Source organism: Pollicipes pollicipes, unplaced genomic scaffold (assembly GCF_011947565.3).
Source record: "Pollicipes pollicipes isolate AB1234 unplaced genomic scaffold, Ppol_2.1 Scaffold_4881;HRSCAF=5763_pilon_pilon_pilon, whole genome shotgun sequence".
Taxonomy (NCBI): domain Eukaryota; kingdom Metazoa; phylum Arthropoda; class Thecostraca; order Pollicipedomorpha; family Pollicipedidae; genus Pollicipes; species Pollicipes pollicipes.
The window spans coordinates 34046809-34069094 of NW_023596576.1; the positions used below are offsets into that span (position 1 = coordinate 34046809).

A 22286-nucleotide genomic window follows, 5' to 3' on the forward strand; every position below is an offset into this window, starting at 1 on the left:
ACGTTCCAATGGGGGGGGGGGGGGGGTACTTCTCGGGATTTAGAAGAAGCCTCCAGGTATGGGACATGTCGGAGACACAACTCATTCCACGTGTTCGCGCCTTCACGCGGGTTCACTTCTCCGGAGACTTGAAGACGCCTTCAAAAGACGGGGACACGCCTCCTAGTGGCGAGCAAGTCGCCAAGTGGAGGACGTGCTTCCAGCGCAGGGAAACCGTGTTGGAGCAAGGGACGCGTCTCAACGAGTGGGGAAGTTGCAAGTCTCCAGAGGCGGACACATCTCGAGAACTGAGGACTCGTCGCCAGCGGTGGGCGGCTTGATCGTGTGTCGCTGCCGACCGTTGGCCGGAGCCGGCGGCTGGAAGCCATCCGCTGGCGTCGCAGCCCACGGGCCGTCCCGCCGGCCACTTATTCCGATGAGCTGCCTGTGGAGTGGTGGGCTGGCGGTGGGCGTCGTCAGGCGACCCGCTCAGTACCCGGCTCGGCCGCCGCCGACCGAGGCCCGGCGGCCAGGCGGCTCGCGTACGGACGCCCCAGCAACGGTCGGCCAGATCCCAGCCGTGACAAATCTAATGAAGAGTTGTCGCCGTCCACCCAGCCGCCCGCCGGCCTCTATATTGGACCGAAGTGGCTCGCTTTATAACCTGTCAGACTTGGTCAAAAGCCAAAGCCCGCAACAGGGAATCGGTTTTAACTTGCTCGCTATTGTGAGCGTTACTAATTGTGGCCACCTTGAATTATCTAAGCAATTAACCAGCCCCCGGCTAGGGAATTGTCTTCCCTACGGTTTTTCGAGCACAGCTAAGAACTAAACGCTCGCAGCAACACCAAATTTGCAGTGCCTGTTATCCGGCAATTTGGCATCTTTCGTGCGAATTTGAAACTGTTATATGGCAATGTCAGTGACCAAGCTCAGGTCAAAGAGCTCATCCCCAAAACACTTAAACACGCATAATATTTTTGAAGGCCATTTGTCATTGTTCAAACATGCCATAGTAATAGAATAGCATAGGACCCACAGCTTGCATGGTTCAGATGTTTAGAAAAGATGAAGTCAGCGACCTGGGGCCAGGCAAATTATTATCGTTTTCCGTAAACGATGCAAATTTGTACATATTTTTGTGCAGTTTTCGTGTTTGCAGCTTAGGAAGAGTACTAACTATTGTATTTCGTAAATAATGCGAATTTAAATGCGTTTTTGTGAAGTTTTTGCGTTCGTATTACAGAAAAATGGTACTAACCCATATGCACAACCATCACATGACCACAGAAAACATGATATTGACCCAGATCATGACCTACCTGTATGTGTGCCTGTGGCAATACACATGCTGAGCTTAAAATAAGCAGTTGTTTTAAATATTTTTGGACGCAGAATTCGACTACTCCAGTGAAAACGTCTCGTGATATAATTTTGATACATAATGAGGTTAGAATAGGTCACGCACAGACATGCTAGGTCATATGAGTTCATCCAAGGTTAATGACATTTGTTGCCAAAGGCGTGAATGCAAACGGCATTTAAGATCTTGTTAAGATATACATGGGTTGGTATTTCGGCAACATGTCTTTATCGAAACAAGATGCCTTTTGCTATTGTTTCGATAAAGGCACGTCGCCAAATTATCAACCTACCTATATCTCCATTCTCACGTTTTTTCTTCGAGGAATAAAAATATTACTGTTGTTTTATCTATGTGAACGATGTTCCTCGCGAACGCACTTAACAACTCACGTAGTATTTCATTTGTTCATTAGTTTGTGATTTTCAACCACAAAGTAATGAATGAATGGAATTGATATATGCAAATAAATCAATATCTTTATAAGTCAACATACATGAACTAATAAATTAATGAACTAACAACGCTAAAAGTCCTGTTAGTAGTAACCTTAGTCACTACTAACAGGACATGACAGCGGATGCTGACGTTCAAAGGAAGGCGTCGCCAGACACCGCATCGCACCAGCTACCCGGATGCCAGCCAGGAGACGGATGCCCAGATGCCAGTCAGGAGACGGATGCCCAGATGCCAGTCAGGAGACGGATGCCCAGATGCCAGTCAGGAGACGGATGCCCAGATGCCAGTCAGGAGACGGATGCCCAGATGCCAGTCAGGAGACGGATGCCCAGATGCCGGTCAGGAGAGACGGATGCCCAGATGCAGTCAGGAGACGGATGCCCAGATGCCGGTCAGGAGACGGATGCCCAGATGCCAGTCAGGAGACGGATGCCCAGATGCCAGCCAGGAGACGGATGCCCAGATGCCAGTCAGGAGACGGATGCCCAGATGCCGGTCAGGAGACGGATGCCCAGATGCAGTCATGAGACGGATGCCCAGATGCCAGTCAGGAGACGGATGCCCAGATGCCAGTCAGGAGACGGATGCCCAGATGCCGGTCAGGAGACGGATGCCCAGATGCCAGTCATGAGACGGATGCCCAGATGCCAGTCAGGAGACGGATGCCCAGATGCCAGTCAGGAGACGGATGCCCAGATGCCGGTCAGGAGACGGATGCCCAGATGCCAGTCATGAGACGGATGCCCAGATGCCAGTCAGGAGACGGATGCCCGGATGCCAGTTTAGGCTGGCCTCCGAATGAGGGCGTCATGAGGAATGCCTTTAGGTGTTCTAGGCGCACTCAGAACGGCAAGGTGTCCTGAGGTGTTGATACACGTTTCAGGCACACTCGGAACCTAAACTCTGACAAAGATTCACTGAACGCTGGAATGCAGGTGAGCTCTGCTCGACCGCATGAAGACGGTTCACGTTACCGCCTTTGAGATTAAAAAACACATCGCTGCAACGTTCTACGTGCAAAAAAGGAGAAAGCAGGAACGCGATAGAAAAAACAGTCACCATCCGCCTTGGCGAACGTCCCATAGTTCTTTGCCTGGTCAATTTTGAGCTGTGTGATGCGATGACGCATCGGCCGAACGTGTGCTACTTCCACACCGAATGAATGGGAAGAACACTGGCTGGCGTCCGATGCGACCCATTGTGAGCACGCTCGCGCTGTTTCACGAGTCTGTCTTCCCATATCGGCCAGGTGAGTGTCCAGAGTCAGTGGTCGACCACCAAGCGTCGCGTGGTTAGAACGGTTGTCCCAAGCACGTTAGAGCTGGTTGAAACGCTCATGTTCCGACCACTATGCGAGGGCCGCACTACCGGGCCCGCGATCGGCTCAGACCATGGTCGCTTGACCCTGACCCTGGTCACCCCGGGTCAGGGTCAGGGTGTCACGCTGGTGCCAGGGACCAGACTCCGGAGCGGCACCACCGGGGAAGAGGTCGGCTCGAGATGGCTCCCAGCCCTCCGCCGCTCTCCCGGCCCCCGCCTCTCACACTCTCGCCACTCCGCCAGCGGCAGGCGGTGACTTGCTGGAACGGATTACTATTTACGAGATTGATGTTGCGATGGCGTGGTGTTCAATCCCTCCATCCCATGTATATGCAGTTATGTAACGGCTACTTCCAGCGATTGAAGCAGCCCAGGCAGCTCCGTGAAGGGGACCAGGCTCCACGATACAGTCATGTTAAGAATACAGAACGGCCATGTTCAGCGTCCGACAATATCCGTCAGAACGTGCTGCAGCTTTGCGTGAAAACCCAAACTATTGCAGTTCCTACTAGGCCTGTGAAAACGCGCACAATTAGGCAGTATTTTCCAAAAGCAACGTTGTCTATGTAGAGAAGCTAGAAATCGTGGCTACCATGTTTTTATGGGTCTTGTGTTAGCGAAAGTATCGTGGGTTCGAAAGCTGACCGCTAGTCTTCGTGTGATTAGGCATTTCAACCAAAAGTTGTGGCCTGGGTAGCGAAAGGAAGAAATATGCGACATATCAAACAAAGGGACTATATTGATTCCAAGGCAGATGGAACACGGACTTCGAGACAATATTGAGACCGAAAATTAGTTGAATACAAGACCAGCAGCCGTTTCCTGCCCACGAATGACAAGATCAAATTCAATCAGGTAATAAATATGATGCCATGGAAACAGGCTATGAGTAACACCTAGCTTTAACACCCGGCGGTGCACACGGACGCCACGAACTAAAACAAGGCTCAGATCAATAAAGGCTTTCCACATCGCCCTGCTGAATACTCTCTGGGAGCGCAGCAACAAGCCCATAAATATTCTGCGCGAAAATTCGATCACAATCCAGTACGACTGGTAGCAAATGTTAACACCACATATCGCATCAGCGCGTGCATATATAAACGAACACGGGCACGCGGCACCATGGCCCCAGCTCGGCTCAAACACCGCAAGCTAGAGCAGCATCCCCTCCGACTGGAAGCGCACGCCCGCCCGCCCCGCCGCGTCGGCTCGGTAAAGCTGAGGTCACTCGAAGGTGGTCCAGCGGCTGGACTTGGGCGGCAGCGGCGGCGGCGGCTGGCCGACAGCGGACGGCGGCCGCTCCAGCGCCAGCCGCTGGAAGTCGAGCCCGTACTCGAGCAGCAGCGCCTCGTTGGAGAGACGGCCGGGCGGCCGGCGCGGCGCCGCGCTCGGCTGAGACCGGCTGTCGCTCAGGGGGCGGCCGCGGCCGGCCAGTCGGCCCGGCTCGCAGTACGGGTACACCGGGTTGTGGACGGCGGCCGGCGCCGGCGCCGGGGCGCCGTTCAGCGCCGGCCGCGCGCCCTTCAGCGGGTCGAACAGGTCGTCCTCCGTGGAGTCCAGCCGTATCAAGTCCGCTTCTTTGGTCTGCGGCGAGGAGCAGCGACGCTCAGTGGAGGACCCGCCCCGCCCATCTTGACGGGTAGAAGCCTGGTCGCAGGAGCGGGCGGACCATCCGCCACGTGCAGATGGCATCGTAACCCCGATGACTGCACTCAATGTGAAACCTCAATACCTTGCGGTACCATGAACGGTTAGCTGTTACAGTCACGCACTTTAAAATAGATGTCCCGCACGAAAAAACCTGGTGGCACTGGAAATAGAAAATGGCAGCTATCACGTAACAAAGCAGCTATGTCAAATACCGAACACGGCCTAGAGTTCAACAACTGTCTTTTACACATCGGGTGTGTTTTCACCTGTCAAACAATACACATACTAAGTTACAACATGGGTTCTATTACGTGTACTAGTCACACACATTACTAATGAACGATGCAAGGAAAAACATGCAGACTTTTAAACATTTATGAACACATGGATGACAAAGCAATGAAACAAATACACCCGATTAAGTCGGAGATCCCCTGCAAAAGTCCACCCTCATTCTACAAGCCACCACGGATAATATCCATATCAGATGTAGTCATGCATGTGCAGAAGGAGATCTTGCGAACTCACTCGGAAAATACCAAGAACAGCTACACTCATCAACACCATTCATCGCACCCATGACCATCACTTCACACAGATGCAGCAGGCGAAGCATGACTAACATCGTTCACACGAAAGTCCAATACTGTATGCCTTACTTCTTGTCAACACAGAGCGACGTCAGCTCCATCATCTCCAACATGTCACTCGCGTGCAGCCAATACACTTGCCAGACACCGCAATGTGATATGCCGCAGCTGCTGCGTGCTACAGGAACTAACGCCGTGCGCCAGCATTGTGTTGCAATACTTTGCCGGCACCAGTGTCTCAATGCATCTGGCGCTTCGGCGGCGGCGCGCCCTCCAAAGCCTGAGCAGGCTCTGAGCGCAGGCAGGAGGCGGTGCTGGCGAAGCCGAGGCTGGAGGCGGCGGGACACCACTCTTCTACCATACCGGGACATGAGCTTGCAATGTATGCCGTCGCAACGCGTAACTTAACCATCGTCATCAGGCACCGCCATCACGGCTGGGCACAGTGGGACAGTGCGCTGTTTACGCGTGGTGGACAGGACGCAGTGTCGCAGTGCGATATGATAAGTGCGGGCACAGTGCGACATGATGGGCTGTTGCCCGCCCAGTGTGGTACCCGCGCGATCACGGTAGTGCTCGGGACAGAGTGTATGTTCATGGTTGGGATGAAATGGGCAGAGTACATGTCCAGGATGGGCTGTTTCCCGCCCAGCTACCCGTACGTGTACTGCGGTGCTCTGGGTCAGAGTGTAATAGGGTGGGCTGTTCCCCGCCCAGTGTGGTACCGCGCGGGTACGGCAGTACTCGGGGTCAGAGTGTAATAGGGTGGGCTGTTCCCCGCCCAGTGTGGTACCGCGCGGGTACGGCAGTACTCGGGGTCAGAGTGTACCAGGATGGGCTGTTCCCTGCCCAGTGTGGAGCCCGCGCGTGTACGGCAGGAGCCAGGATCAGCTCGAGAGACGCAGTGCCGGCGTGAGGCATGCCGCGCCGTCTGCAGGTTGAGGCCAGAGGCGGCCAGGTGGCGCGCGCGTCGCCGGTGACCGGTGGCTGGCGGGCGAGCATGCAGGGGCGGGCGCGCCGCCACACAGTACCTCGGCCGGGCGGCGCCGGTGGCGTGGGGGCGGGACGGGCGGCGGGGAGGCGGACGGCCGAAGTGCGGCCAGAACGGGCAGCGTCTCAAACACCGGCTGCGAATCGGCACCCGTCAGCGGCAGGCTCTGACGGGACAGACAGCGTCCCGGCAGGGCCGCGGCGCGCCCTCACGACGCCTGGGGTACCCGGACACGTCGGACCAGGGGACCGACGGCACGCCAAGGCAGGGGGCGGCACGGCCCGGACCTCGCGGCGCCTGGGGTACGTGGGGACATGTCGGACCACGCGACGGACGGCACGCCGGGGCAGGGGGTGGCACGACCCGGACCTCACGGTGCCTGGGGTATCCCAGACACAGTGGGCCGGGGATCCGGCGAGGTGAAACCCGGACTCAGACATATAGTATTCAAACAGGTGTAGGGGCACAGACCATCCAGTGCGATTATTCCACCCACCCATCACACGCCTCACCACGTAACTGACACGACACAATAACACGGGACGTTGCTCACCACGAGCGGATGCATTGACACCAATTCATCATACACCACAAAAGCCCGAGAAATGGGTCCACAATCTAACCTGCTATCGTAACAAGGTCAAGAAAAAAGCAGTGACGGCGCCAGCCCCCTGGAACAGCTCAGGCACTGAAACGGGCCACAGGCATCCGGGCAGATGCATGGCTACGGCCAGTGAATGCTGTCTTTCCAGGTGCTTCCAAGCTAATGGGGCTCTCAACTAACGTTCAGAACCGTAAAATCATACCCAGGTTGCTCGAATCAATGCCAAAAAACATTGACATGCGTCAGTTTGAAGTGAGGTTGGTGGTATGAAATAACTGGGCTGAAAAAGCCAAGGCCAAGCCAAAAGTTTGACGAAATGTTGGTCGTAACCAGGTCTTTTAATTAAAAACCCGCGACGCACGCCGTCACGCTCCTTGTATGGAACGACAGCGACTGCATTGGCCATAGTAGCACTCAGGGGTCACTGTGCAACCGGGACCCAAACCCGGGCCCCCAGGTGGACGTCAGACGCGCTACCGGCTTACGATCACACGCAGCTGCCAGCGGCTGGCGGCGCTCGGGGACACGTCGGCTGCGCAGCGGTCCGCCGCTAGCTCACCTCGTCGCCGCGGCCGAGCAGCACCTCGTCCACCTCGTCCAGCAGGCTGGGCCCGTCGGACGCCGGCCGCAGCTGGAAGAGCTCGCCGTCGGACGAGCCGGGCGCCGGCGGGTCGATCACGCGGTATTTGATCGGTCTGAAACGGCACCGCGGGGAGCCGGCGACATGGTCAGGTGATCGAGGGGTTACACGCAGGTGGGGTGGACTTGGCGGGTCACGTACAGTACAGACACGGGGGAGAGAGAGAGGGGGTGGGGTGAGGGGGTACGGCAGGTCACACAGCGGTGCAGTCAGTGACAGAATATGTCACATAAGCTCCGGGCGTCAGTAAAGATGCACCACAGCACGCCACATAAAGCTGCGAGGATCAGGGAAGACACAGCAGGTCACCCGTCAACACAAGGCTCAGGGCGTGGACAGCAGGTCACACACAGCTCTGAGCCCACGGGGAAACAAGCAGCTGCGCAAAAGCCGCACGAGGTAAGAAGTGTAAGCAGTGACACAGACTATACGGGTTAACCGCAGTCACGACACGTAAAGCACGGCAGCGGCACGTGAGGTTGTTTTTGACGCATCGCAATGCAAACTTCCTAAGCGATGATCACAAACGTACATGCTAAAACAGTGACCGTCCGATACAACTGCTCCATGCACGCTTCACATGAGGAGATCAAAGACGTTCATTGAAACACAATGTACCGATGAGTGAAATCACAGCCTAACTACGTGAGTGAAGTGCGCGAGAACCAGCTGGCTAAGAGCGTGAAGCCTGACCAGGCGGGTAAGCGTGTGCCAGTCTGCGTGTGGTATTGCCTAATGCGCACCAAGCTCACGCACAGTTCTCAGACAAGTCACGTCGAAGGGCAGGAACCAGAAGCGTTCGTTCTTTCTCCACCAACCCTGACTCACTGACTACAAACGGGCACCTGTATGCACGCGTGCCGACCCCGGCGGCTTCCGGCGTCTGCGAGCGTGCCGGGAGGCCACTCACTGTGCCGTGTGTGTGGCGGCGGCGGTGGCGGCGGCGGCCGCGGCGGCGGCGGCGCGGGCGGCCGGCCGCGCCGCCGCCGCGCCCGACTGGCGGCGGTACGTCACGGCGCTGGTGCCGCGCTGGATGCCGCGCCGAGGCCGAGAGGCGGTGGGCGAGCTGGGCGCCGAGCGCGGCTGCGGCTCGCCGTCCTCGTCGGCGGCGGCCAGGCGCACGCCCGCCGGCGCCGGCTGAATGTCCTTCAGCCGCGACCTGAGACAGGCGGCCGCCAGGTCAGGCCCGACGGCCGGCGCCGGTACACGACGGTGCCGATCACAGCTGCACGGCGCTGGACAGACGCCCGGTCGTGCCCAGGCGACATCGGCGCCGGTCATGTCAGAACGGCACAAGCCAGGCAACGAGGGACGGGCAGGCCGGCTCGACGTCACAGAAAGTCGTCCCTCAAATCGCCCAGAGCAGCCATGACACTCAACTTGCACCATCGCCCGCGCCTCTCCTTTCCAACAAGCCCGTGACAAGATTACGTAAGTTGTTCAGTGCATTAGCGAGGAGCATTATTCACATAGATCAGACAGCAGCATTACCCTTATTCCTCGAAGAAAACTAGGAGAATGAAGATATAGTTGGGCTGGCGTTTCGGCAACATGGAGAAACAATAGCAGAAGTGAATTAACTTCTGCTATTGTTTCGATAAAGGCATGTTGCCGAAATATCAAGCCAACTATATATCCACTCTCGTGGTTTTCTCCGAGGAATAAGGCTAATACTCCTGTCTGATTTCAGTCCATGACAAGGGCTGGACCCAACTCACGCCGAGACAGAGAACACCCATCGCCGCACCTGATGTCCTTGTAGGCCGAGCGAACCTTCAGCTTGCCCGTCTTGCCTGTCTCCTTGACGTTCTTCACGGCTGTCTTGATGGCCGGGTTGGTCTTGCTGCGCACTGTCTTGAAGAACGCACCGCCCTCCTTGCGCACGTTACTGGTCCACTCCTTGTACTGTTGCGCCAGCCGTGAGCTCGATTTGTCCATGTAAAGGCACGCCTCCAGCTCGAACTCGTCCGAGAAGCCCTGGCCCGAGTTGAGCATCTCGAGCCGTTCCGTGATAAACTGTGGCAGTAGACAGGTGCCTCAGCGTCAGGGCATGGGCACTCTCCCACGCCTCTCACGCGAGGAAGCCATCGGCATCCCCTCCCCCTCTCTGACTTACTGGGAAAGTACAGACCTGCAAAGCGGATGGTCCTGGTGGTGGTGCTGTTCAGGCCGTTTGGGATTTTTAAAGAGCGCCACACGCGTTGCAAAGCTTTGGAAAGCGTGACTCAATGGAACAGCACATGCAACAGAGCGGTGACTTCCCATCTGATATCTGATCTGCTGGGCTAGAGTGCCAACCGCGACTGAATTTTGATCCCATAGGTTTGAAAGAAGAGTTGCGCAAATAGATACAAATACGTATTTGATGCAACATAAATTCACAGCATGGTGGCCATGTGCGGCATCATGAGTTACAAACCAGCTTCGGTGCTCAACACACACATGGCTGAAAGTTCTGATACCTGGTGGAAGATCTGCAGGTGGAGCATTTTCTCCAAGAACGGCTGTATATGAGACGGCCGACTCCTGACGAACGCTTCCTTGTCGAACGTTATTTTGGCACAGTTCTGTGGAAACCTGCAACACACTGTCCGCAGTGAGTCCGGCGTCACCAACAGTGGCTGTGCGACATGCAGCCACACAACGGACAGTTTCGTGACTTCTGTTCTCGCCATTTGAGAGGAAAAGGCGAATTAGGACTAACCCCAGCCATTGTGGAATGAGCTGTTTTCGGCACGCTCCCAATGCTAATGAGGCACACACAGTATTTAAGGCTGCATGAAAAAAGTTAGTCTCGTCACGCATGACAACCATTGCTTCGTTGCATTATTTGTGGAGAAAACCCGCTGACCTGTTCAACGTTCAATGCCCTAGTCCGCTCGACAGCTCGCGCAACCCCCAACCCCGTCAGTCCACAAGGCCGGGTCCCTGCCCGTCCCTGGCGGCTCGCGCCCGCCTGCCGGTGCGCGCGTTGGACGGCAGAGGCCGCGCCGGCGCCGGCGGCCGACAGGTGGCGCGCCGGCGGGCGGTGTGCGCTGCACTGACCGCAGGGCGTCCCGGTAGCCGCCGATCAGCTGGACGAGCGCGCGCAGGAAGGAGCGCGCCACGCCGTCACCAGGCAGGTTGGCGGGGTTCTTGAGCTGGCGCTTCAGGGTGGACACCTGGCGGTCGAGGTGGACCGGTGAGGGGTCAGTTTATGTGGCGAACGACTGAGCCCAAGGATGGACACCTGGCGGCCGAGGTGGACCCGTGGGGGGTCGGTTCATGTGGCGAACGACTGAGCCCAAGGGTGGACACCTGGCGGTCGAGGTGGACCGGTGAGGGGTCAGTTCATGTGGCGAACAACTGAGCCCAAGGGTGGACACCTGGCGGTCGGGGTGGACCGGTGAGGGGTCAGTTCATGTGGCGAACAACTGAGCCCAAGGGTGGACACCTGGCGGTCGGGGTGGACCGGTGAGGGGTCAGTTCATGTGGCGAACAACTGAGCCCAAGGGTGGACACCTGGCGGTCGGGGTGGACCGGTGAGGGGTCAGTTCATGTGGCGAATGACTGAGTTCACGCGTGGCTGTCCAATCTGTGACGGGTGCGCAGTCGCACATGGCCCAGCATTCAGTCGTAATGGAGGACAACACAGGACCACAGCATTCTGATGGGTTCGCCGTGAGTTGGCGAGCGCACAAGAGTAGCGTCGCCTAGCCCGGAGTACGCAGCGCAGGAGAGAGCTGCGCCGACACCCCTCGGCGCCTACGCGAGCTGATCCTATTTCATCCCTCCACGTAGTCGTACCCTGCCCCTTCCGCGAGATGGACCACAGGTCACCCTCATTCCTCTGTGGTGCTGTGCCCTGCCCTCCCTACACTGACCGGGCTGGTAAATCAGCCCTCATCCGTTCGTACACCCGTGCCCTGGGGCCGGGCAGCGAGCGACCTGGCCACGCTCGCCGGCCGTCGCCGACTCACCACATCCGCAGGCAGCGTCTCCAGGTCGTTGAAGGGCGTGTCGATGCGGTTGTTGTCGGCGTCCAGGATGACGGCGTCGCCGATGTCGGCCAGCTTGGTGCGCTGCATGATGGCCGAGCTGGCGCCGATGACGAACGGCATCGGCGCCGACAGGTAGTCCATCAGGCTGGCTGGCAGGACCGGGATGAAGATGTGCTGCCACGACATCGGGTAGATGATGGCGTTCGCGGCCTGCGGCAGACCACGGCACTGCCGTCGCACGGTCGCTCAGACGCACAGACACGGACAGCACCAACACCGCGATGCACGACAGTGGCCTACCTGACTTCTGACGCGAAGAGACGCGGTCGTTGAATTATCTCTCGCCGTATATCGGGTGACCCTCCCCCCACGCATACTTTTCGTGATATTTCCTTCATTCACCCTCTAGTCACCCTTATTTTGCATGGCGAGGCAGAGGCAACGCCCGTGAACACAAATAGGTCGAGATGGGAACCCCAGCACAGAATATAATGTGTCAAACATAACTACAAGACAGGCTTGTTCCATAAAATCCAGGACACTTTCAAGCACCAGTTCCAATGTGAAAAGGCCCCCTCCCAAAGGACAATTCAGGGCTAGGTGAGCCACTTTGAGAAGCATGGGACCGTGGAGAGCCTCAATGCAGCCAGTGAAAACCGTCCCAGCCACTCAGGACGCCCCAGGAAGCGCACAGCCGAGCTGGTCGAGAGCGTGGGAGAGTCAGTTCAGCAGAGTCCGAAACACTCTGCATGGAAGCGGAGTCAGTCCCAGAGCATACCCCGTGAGACTTGCAGGAGAGTGCTAGCACAGGACACCCGGGCTTACCCGCATAAAATGCAGACGCAGCAGACCCTCACAGCATCAGACAAGGAGCAGAAAAAGATCAAACCTATTCTTCGGTCGGTTGGTAATGACATCATGAACAACTTTGTACTGCGCCTCAAGAAATGCACGAAGTTAAATGGAGGTCATCTCAAACACAGGGTCTAGAAGAAGAAAAGGCCAGACTCTTATGTTTTTATATGTTGTTTAAAATACAACCAACTAGTTGCGACCGCAGTTTCATTCAGTTCCGACAACAACAAAAAAAATAAGAAATGAAACCGATCGAAAGTTGGCGCATGTAAATTTTGCCACCCGCATAGCATGCTAATGTTCCTGCTGTCACCGAACCACGGCGGCCAGCCCAGCCAGAGGCAGCTTCCCGCCGCAGTACACGGTGTTGGCTCGATGTGTCAGGATTTCATAGCACGTTGAAAACTGGGGAGACTCTACTCCCAAGGAGTGGGTATTGAACCCAGAAATATCGACCAGAGCACAACAACGTGTACCGAACCCAGAAATATCGACCAGAGCACAACAACGTGTACCGAACCCAGAACAACAACGTGTACCGAATCCAGAAATATCGACCAGAGCACGTGTACCGAACCCAGAAATACCGACCAGAGCACAACAACGTGTACCGAACCCAGAAATATCGATCAGAGCACAACAACGTGTACCGAACTCAGACATATCGACCAGAGCACAACGTGTGCCGAACCCAGAAATATCGACCAGAGCATAATGTGTACCGAACCCAGAAATATCGACCACAGCACAACGTGTACCGAACCCAGACATATCGATCAGAGCACAACAACGTGTGCCGAACTCAGACGTATCGACCAGACCACAACAATGTGTACCGAACCCAGACATATCGATCAGAGCACAACAACGTGTACCGAACTCAGACGTATCGACCAGACCACAACAACGTGTACCGGACCCAACATATCGATCAGAGCACAACAACGTGTACCGAACTCAGACGTATCGACCAGACCACAACAACGTGTACCGGACCCAGACATATCGATCAGAGCACAACAACGTGTACCGAACTCAGACGTATCGACCAGACCACAACACTGCCCGCTAGTTCATCTTTCCCAGCGACGTTCCTCTCCAGCCGGCCCACCCACCTGTACGCAGGCGCTGAGTCGGGAAAGTTTGCGCGACGTCACCACAATGCGCCGCTCGTACAGCATGGAGGCGAACATCACCATCATGTTGTTGGAGTCCACCGCGTTAAAGTACTCAGTCAGGTTGCGCTGTGGAAACAAATGCGTGATGGTCGAGTTTCCGTCTCAATGGTGAAGCGTAAATAGACCAACGCATGAATTACATCGGCAGAAGATTGGCCCACAGCATAGATTACGTTGAACAACGGGACAGGGTTACGTGGAAACGCAAACTCCGAGTTCACTTACGTCTTGCGGTATGCATGGAAGACTGTAGTGATCGTTGGAAGTTGCTGAGAAGACCTGAAAACACAATACACATCGGATGTCAATGTTTCCCACACGCGCGTTTAAAACGGCAATGTAAAACACAAATTCACGGACCTACAATGTTTATACCGGTTGCAGTCCTGGCCATGAATCAGTGTCGTATGCAGTGCGTGTGCCTTTGCAAACATCAGTTATTTACTCTCCAAGTAGGCTCTTAAGCAGGCGGCTGACGACCCGTCGCTGCCTGCTAAGACGACCTACACAACAACACTGTGTCATCCCTCAACACCGCGGTTACACAAAACACGAAGGTGAACCAAGCGGACACAAGTCTAGAACCATCTACACCGGCATTCGCAAACGTCTGGGGCACCTGCCGGCGGATTTTCGGCGCGTCGACTGCAAATGGTCAGGCGGCCTGGGGCTCTCCCTGCTCCGGTGGTCCCACCAAACACTCACAGGAAGTCGAAGTGACAGTTAACCCAAAGGGAGGGGGGGGCAGCCTGACACGGGCTTTGCAGGTCATGCCCGAGCTGACCTGCAGCGTGAGTTCTGGCCGAGCGTTTTGACCGATAGGATCGGCCGCAGGCACCATCCGGGAAGGTGGTACGGTCCCAAGACAACCGTAGGGTGTTGGCACCGCTCACAGCGCATCTCTGAACGCCGTTACGACTGCTCGGCGCACGTTTACTTGGATTTGACAGACAGCTATTTCCGCAAATGGCTTCTCAACTGCCAGAAAAATTACAACAAAAGACCCAAGTGAAAACAGCTCGGGCGTACAGGCGAAATGGGTCAGGGAGCTTTTGAACCTTTATCTTGACATTTCGAGGACAAGAGATGAGTTCGAAAAGTTTGGAGGGCAGGAAAAGGAAAATACAGCTTAACCGAAATGAACGGGTAAGACCGCAATGTCCCGCACATCAACGACGAATTCATCGTCTGCGTTCAAAAGAACAAACTTCAAGTAACAATCACCAACTGTATAGGCTAAGGACTCCGTGTGATAGTTGCACGAGTCCTGCGGCCAATGACAGGCGGGCGTCACGTGAGCACGCAGTGACAACGTCAGGAGGCCGGATTACAGATTACATGGCTGAGATCCCTGGGACCTGAACACTGCACCACACACTCCGCCTTTTATCTCTGGGGAAAATAATGGTGTGTACCGTTAGTCCTAAAAGTCACTCGTGAACTGAGTGTAACGACGCCACACTGTGATCACGATGACCATGCGCCAGGTTTTATCTTGACGGCGCCTCGGGCCGGACGGTACACAGCGTACAGCCAGGTGCGCTGACGGCGGCCGAAGTGGGGCGCATTGCTACCGTTGTTACCCCAAAACGCAAGAGTGAGGTGTGTGTTCTGTCCAAAGGCTCCCCCTGACGGCCACCACCTCTGATGGCCACATGACCGGCCGCCAGCGCCGGGCCCCGCGTCCGTGGCCCGGACCGCGTGCTGCCCTCCAGCGGCCCCTCGGCTCACCTTGCCCGTCGGCAGCGGCACGGTGACCGGGCCGCCTCGGTCCGGCACGGCGCCGCCGTGCAGCGCCTGCAGACACGTCCACAGCTGGCCCTGGTCGTCCGACAACGTCAGCTCCGACAAACAGTCCAGCAGTCTGGGGAGCAGAGGCGGCTCAGCAGGCTGGCGAGAGGACGGACGGGTAGTTTGGCAGTCTGGGGAGCGGAACCCGCAGGTGACAGATGTTTTGGCAGTCTGGGAGGATAGGCAGTGCAGTAGTTTGGGAAGTGAGAATGACAGGCAGTCATAACCGGGGAAGGACCAGCAGTCATCAGTCTGGGGAAAACGAGCGCTTTAGTAGTCTGAGAAGGACATGTGGCTTCAGCAGTCTGGACAGGACGAGCGATTAAGCAGTCTAGGGACTACGAGCCGTTCAGCAGACTGGGGAAGGAAGGCAATGCTGTAGTCTGGGGACGACAGGCAGTTCAGCAGTCGGGGAAGACGACCAGTCAGCAGTCTAGGGAGTGGAGGCAACGGGCAGTTCGGTAGTATGTAGGGGACATGCAGGTCGGCAGTAATGGGGAGGACAGGCGGCCTAGGAAGTCTCGGGGAGGACAGGCGACCCAGGAGTCTGGGGAGGACAGGCGGTTCAGCAGTTCGTGGACAGGCAGACGAGAAACCTATGGAGGACAGGCAGTCCAGCACTCTGAGGAGCCACAATGACGGATATTTCATCAGCCCGAGATGAACGCCAATTCGAATAGGCGACCACTCGCAATGTCCGTGCACCTCAGCTATCATTCATGAAACACACGAAAAATTGTGATGCAAACATGACATTAAACTGAGTAATGATAATCTCGCTCGGTATGAACAAACACAAATCGCCTCATTCCGTATGGGTAATTGTCTAAAGTGACAGGCCACTGTGGCGCAATGACTACATTTCCCGTACCCGTAGGACGACCAAAAAGGTCTGCAAACCAAACTAATAGGAAGGGAGTCAGATCGCACACATCGTCCATAGTCCATCGCGCCTACCGCAGCTTTGCCAAGGACGACTGGGACCTGACCCCAGCATGACCCGTGAGGTGAGGTGGGGGCTCCCTGGCAGCTGACCTGGCCCCCTCTATCGGCCCGGGACTCACTTGAAAAACGCGTCGTGCCACGGGAACGCGCTGAGCAGAACCAGGGCCGTCTGCTTCTGAGGCGCGTGCCGGCAAAACCCGAACGTCCACTTCGAGTCCACATTAGTCAGGACGAACGAGAAGTGCTGTACCGTGCTCCTGACCACAGCCACGCAGCCGGATTAGATGCCATCGCACCATCGGCCAGGGCGAGGGGAGGGGGAGGGGGCATGTCGGCGTCGCACAGCAGGGCCGTCAGAAGCACAGATGAGTACGGCAGAGGGGTGTGGCGGACGAGTCACAGAGCGCAGCGGCGACAGGTGGGGTCACTCTGGCGGACGTTTCAGACGGCCGAGCGATATCGGTCGCGACTCCGCGACCTACAAGTCGGGCGCATCGGAGGTGATGGTCACAGACGGCCGAGACAGAGGTGCCGTACGTCACGACGGTGACAGTGGCCTGCTGGCGGCGACTCTCGCTCAGATACCTAGATGCGTCGGCAATGTAATGTTTGCATCGACCTTTGTAACGGCTCAGCCGACCGCTAGACGGCGGAGGCCAACCCAGCGAGGAGAAGGCCGGCCGGGGCGTGCCGAAATGTTCGACGTCACGACACACCTAGCATTTTACGTCCGTCGCGTCATCTGGCGTGACGATATGGCTCAGCACAGACTGAATGCAAAACACTCGAATTGGAGGTTGGGCTAAGGACACACCACGTTATTTGCGGATGCTACATTAAAGATGAATAGTCACAATTTCAACTCCAGTAACAGCGTGATGATGTCAAAGCATAAGTGCTATTTTGCCATGCCATCTTGCCGCTGTGTGATATCATTGCCGAAAACCGCCACGAAAACGCAGTGCACATGCAGTCCGCGATTCAAAAGACATATAAGTGCTTAATGTGCGTGCGGACGTGCCTCGTATTGGTCACTGAGAGGTTTTGGTGGTTGGTGGTCACCGTTTCCGCGGTGTACTGCATAAATTGGCACGCCATAGTCGCTTACGAGCTGGGTATATGTCCATCTCACTGAAAAACCTGTGTTGCCAGATGTGAGACTACTTTAATATTTTTCTGTTGACCTGGCATGTGACATCATAAGTGAATGCCAGGTCATCTGTTTCACCTCCATGAAAGTACTCAGCTGCATGCCACCACTGCGGGTGGTTAATCGGTAACGCAGGTACGGAATGCGGCGAGCCCCAGCAAGCCGCGTGGGTGAGCACGCCCCAGCGCTTGATGAATTGAAAAGAACATGGCAGAGGCAGCACGGTGCACGACACAGAACATGGCAGAGGCAGCACGGTGCACGACACAGAACATGGCAGAGGCAGCACGGTGCACGACACAGAACATGGCAGAGGCGGCACGGTGCACGACACGGAACATGGCAGAGGCAGCACGGTGCACGACACAGAACATGGCAGAGGCAGCACGGTGCACGACACAGAACATGGCAGAGGCAGCACGGTGCGCGACACAGAACATGGCAGAGGCAGCGCGGTGCACGACACAGAACATGGCAGAGGCAGCGCGGTGCACGACACAGAACATGGCAGAGGCAGCGCGGTGCACGACACAGAACATGGCAGAGGCGGCACGGCGCACGACACCGAACATGGCAGAGGCAGCACGGTGCACAATACAGAACATGGCAGAGGCAGCACAGTGCACGACACAGAACATGGCAGAGGCAGCACAGTGCACGACACAGAACTGGCAGAGGCAGCACGGCGCACGACACAGAACATGGCAGAGGCAGCATGGTGCACGACACAGAACATGGCAGAGGCAGCACGGTGCACGACACAGAACATGGCAGAGGCAGCACGGTGCACGACACAGAACATGGCAGAGGCAGCACGGTGCACGACACAGAACATGGCAGAGGCAGCAGCAGGTTAGGTTAGGTTAGGTTAGGTTAGGTTAGATTAGGTTAGGTTAGGTTAGTTAGGTTAGGTTAGGTTAGGTTAGGCGCACGACACATACCGTTCAAACTCGCATGGAAACGTGAACTGAGGCACCATCTTGAGGGTTTCTTCATTTTGGTACGAGTCCGGAAACTTCTGAATGATCCACGGCTTCTCCTCAGCGTTGGATGGGATGACCACCTCGCAGAAACAATCAAAAACGTGTTGTGCATTGTCCCTGGAACATGCAAAGAATGTTGCAGGATTGTAATATTGCAACATGATATTCGAATTATCCTTATATTACAATGAGGAGGTTTATGATCGTATGATTTCTATTCATACTCCCTTTTGATGCTACAGCCCTGTAACAACATAATCCATGCAATATCGACGGAATCCATGATGCTGAGCCCATTATTTTTCTAGCGCACTAGCCTTCCATTCAAAACATATATGACCATATGAATAATTGTGATGAAAGCTACCCAAATTCCTGTAACGATATCCTGGGTAAGGATGTTGTTTAAGAAATAAGAAACATATAAGCCGCACAAAATATACACACCCGTCATTCCCTTCAGCATATTTTCACAAACAACTGAACTCACATGAAAAGCACTTGGTCTCAATGCTGACAGTTTATGCCTGCACACTTCCGGTGCAGTGCAAAACTGTGAATGGCTGGTGGAAAGTCCAATACTCAGGAGAAAACACTAGTTTGCACTTTAAAGTAACACAATGGCATTTTCCTATGCTCCATCCGACCCACGGGAATTAAACAACCTGTCACATGTCTGATGACATTCAAATCGAGAGGGATGTAATGAATGGTCAACATACACAGTTTTATGCTGGCAGAGAAAAACTATGCCTGGTGAAACCATGCTTCCCCCATCCCTCAATTGTCCACTAATACAACTTTAAACACATACTGATGCACACATGTGAGGAATAGTACTCACCGAATTCGTGACAGCATTCCGTCAGCTCACCACAGCAGAGTCAACCTAAAGCCCATACTCCTGGTCAGCATTCATTTCATGTCAGTGCTAAGGGCACATCTTGATTGTGAGTGCAGAAGAAGCGACACTGGGAGAACAAAACACATAACACCAAGATCACAGTATACATCATCACCACAAAGGTCATTTACACTCAACCAAACTTACACCACTCACCATCCACCTATCACATGTAAGTCTTAAATGGTATGCAACCAGTTGTCATTTAAACCTTCACCATGATATTGCCCAGCTACATCTGATGCCAATCACAGATCAGCTGTGATAAAGCCACAGACTATGGCCCCTTCCAACTTTAGGTCATACTCCAATGAAAGAACATCACCAATTATTAGCATTGTTAAGTTGTCTGTGCCTTGTGTGCCAACATGGTTGAACAGGTACTTGAGATTGCTGCATCACTGGTATTTCAGACTCAGAAGCCCATCAGATGCCTAGCAGGGCCAAAATGATGCACTGGGATGGAGGCCACATTAAGGATGTGAACTAAAACCACTGAAACAATCATACTGCTGTTGGTGCAGGCAGTGACAAAAGGCAGACTGCAGCCCCTACCCCGGCTCCACTGGCACCGCGCCCCTTGATATGCATCATCTCATATGTGAGGGCCACAGAATCAGTCCTACCCTTACCATTTCAGGACTGAGGTGTAAGGAGAACTGATTTTGCCTCTACAAATTCAGAACCAATGTGTAACTGGTGTGTAAAGAGAATTGATCTTGCCTATACAAATTCAGAACCAATGTGTACAGGGTTGAGGACAAAAACATCGGGTGAACATCCAGTTGTCAGCTGGTTTCATGACAAAAACAACCAAGATTATTTGGAAAAAGGGCACACTCACTGCTGGGTCCATTTCCTGCCCATAAGTGACTTAACAATAAGGCTTGTAACAAGGTTAGCTTTTACCTTGCACCTAATAACCAGGTAAATATTATTGGCTGGGAGTGCATGCATGCTGAGGTGAGTGCATGGCTTGCTTCACAGCTATGTCTACAAGATGGGCCCTTGATAAACTGCAAAGATTAAAATCCAGCATAGCATAACACATTTACAACACCACTATGGCAATGAGGTAAAAAAGGACAGCCAGTGCTGAGCATTACAGCACATTTAGCTTCCACCATAAAAGTTATGAAGTTGAAATGGGAATTTTATGGCCAGATCAGATTGAATGCCCAGATCAGGATTCACATAAAAGGTTCTACTTAGTGTCAACTCTGATCCCAGAAATCCATTCAATCAAAATGTTTGGACTTAAGTTTAAAAGATAATAAAATATAGCAATGTTGCCATTACAATGGAATGGAAGGTTATGGCAGGAAGAGTAGGTACCATGGGATCAAAACCCATACATCAGGTATCCCAGATGCATGTCACAGACAGCATCCTTAGATTCTCTGAACTTCAAAATGTGAATCACAAAGCTGATCCATTCCTGTATGAACCCAGCTACGAAGACAGAATTCTTGCTTTGAAAATGTGATGCCTGCACTACACAAAACTGAAAGAGGACTTGGCCATGATATATCAGGTCCTGTTGGAACATCTTGAGGGCCAGAACAGCAATATTAGAATGGGGCTAGTCAGACCAAACCCACAGTCAATACTGAATGTCATGAACAGGTCAAATAGACTTCCTGCTGGAGTGGTCACTTTCCTTGGTTTAAAACAGTCAACAATCAGCCAGACAAGCAGCACAACAGCTACTCAGAGGAACAGTCTTGAGCCTAGTCCACAGTAATGATAGAAGACACATTCTGTGATGGGGTTCCATATGGGAGGGACAAACATTGACCACAGCCTATCAGAGCTTTGCTCATGTTCTATTTCCATGCCCTCTTGCCTGACCCAAAGTCCTAATGATAGCTAGATCTTGATATAAGAATGAATAGCCTGCAGCTCCTGAGTTTTCAGCATTATGAGTTCAAAGTTATGCTGGGCTAAAAACCTTAAACATACCAGGAGATACAAAATGAATGGCAATGTAGTGCTAAATAGCAATTACATTGAAAATAATCAACATCAGCTGTGATACTGCTCATCCTCATGAGTGACTCTTGAGGACTTCCCTGATACTGCATATACCTCTCCTTTAATATGCTCTCTCACAAATATACCTCCCTGGTATATTGAGTTATTTACTTGGCATACAAACTTTGAACTCATAATAGCAATGAGACCAATTGTGAGATTCTCTTTCCACACCAACAAGACTTCTTGCAAACTTTGGGATGCCTGCTGTCCATGAGCCCACAACTATGACTCCCACTGGAGATAGCACAAGTTGTGAATGCCTTAATGTATTTTGATGAAGCAACAAAGGTCAGTGAAATTTGTCATAATGAGACGCAAGGAAGCTGTTTGTGACGAAAGGTATTCACTGCATATTACACCCATGGCAGAATGGCTGTTGTTTATTATTTGTTGGTCTTTTGTTGGTCATTCGCGGCCTGGCCGCCTACTTCGTACGAGTACGGCACCAGCACCGGTTCTCCACCCCAGTAAGCAGGCCACACACACATTAAACGAGCGCACTTAGGCGAAACACGGTTCCTTCGAAGGTTAAGCTGAGGAGCCCCATTACATCCGCTAAGTTCACTCACCGCCCAAGTCACGAGTATGGTCAAAGAAAATATCAAGCAGCGCCGTCTTATTGTCCTTGTTCAGGTCAGCTGAGGTGACGCACAGTGGGCGAAGCCCCTTCAGGTATTGCCTGCGCATTTTCTGTCTCCATATATGCTTCCATATCTGGTGAAAGTTTTTAGCTAGTGTAAGATTCTGTTTGATATTGGCGACCGCAGGCTGCTGTACTTGGCTGCAGCGCTGTGGGTTGGCATTGTGACCAATTGGCTTCCAGGTAAATCGTTTGTTGCCTACCATGCCCGTCTTTTTGGCAGT

General features: G+C 54.1%; 1 protein-coding gene across 1 annotated transcript; it reads right to left on the reverse strand.

The window, feature by feature from the left end:
- Positions 1-237: 237 nt before the first annotated feature.
- Positions 238-21956, reverse strand: LOC119100280 (DENN domain-containing protein 1A). Its single transcript, XM_037223388.1, has 16 exons — positions 19326-21956; positions 18440-18598; positions 16468-16605; positions 15344-15476; positions 13838-13891; positions 13550-13678; positions 11559-11789; positions 10645-10760; positions 10062-10176; positions 9347-9615; positions 8629-8758; positions 8510-8547; positions 7519-7654; positions 6396-6491; positions 4524-4708; positions 238-424 (listed from the first exon to the last, which is right to left on the reverse strand). The coding sequence occupies exons 1-16, from the start codon at positions 19340-19342 to the stop codon at positions 238-240; spliced, it is 2133 nt and encodes a 710-aa protein (XP_037079283.1). The 5' UTR covers positions 19343-21956.
- Positions 21957-22286: the final 330 nt, after the last annotated feature.

What these genes read in the sequence shown, in the direction of transcription:
- LOC119100280 (XM_037223388.1), bottom strand. An exon ending in GGCCTCGGCGCGGCATCCAG is followed by an intron (nt 8,548 to 8,628) that starts CGCGGCACCAGC and finishes GCCGCCGCCGCG; the next exon opens with GCCGCCGCCGCCACCGCCGC. An exon ending in GCCGCCACACACACGGCACA is followed by an intron (nt 7,655 to 8,509) that starts GTGAGTGGCCTC and finishes GTGCCGTTTCAG; the next exon opens with ACCGATCAAATACCGCGTGA.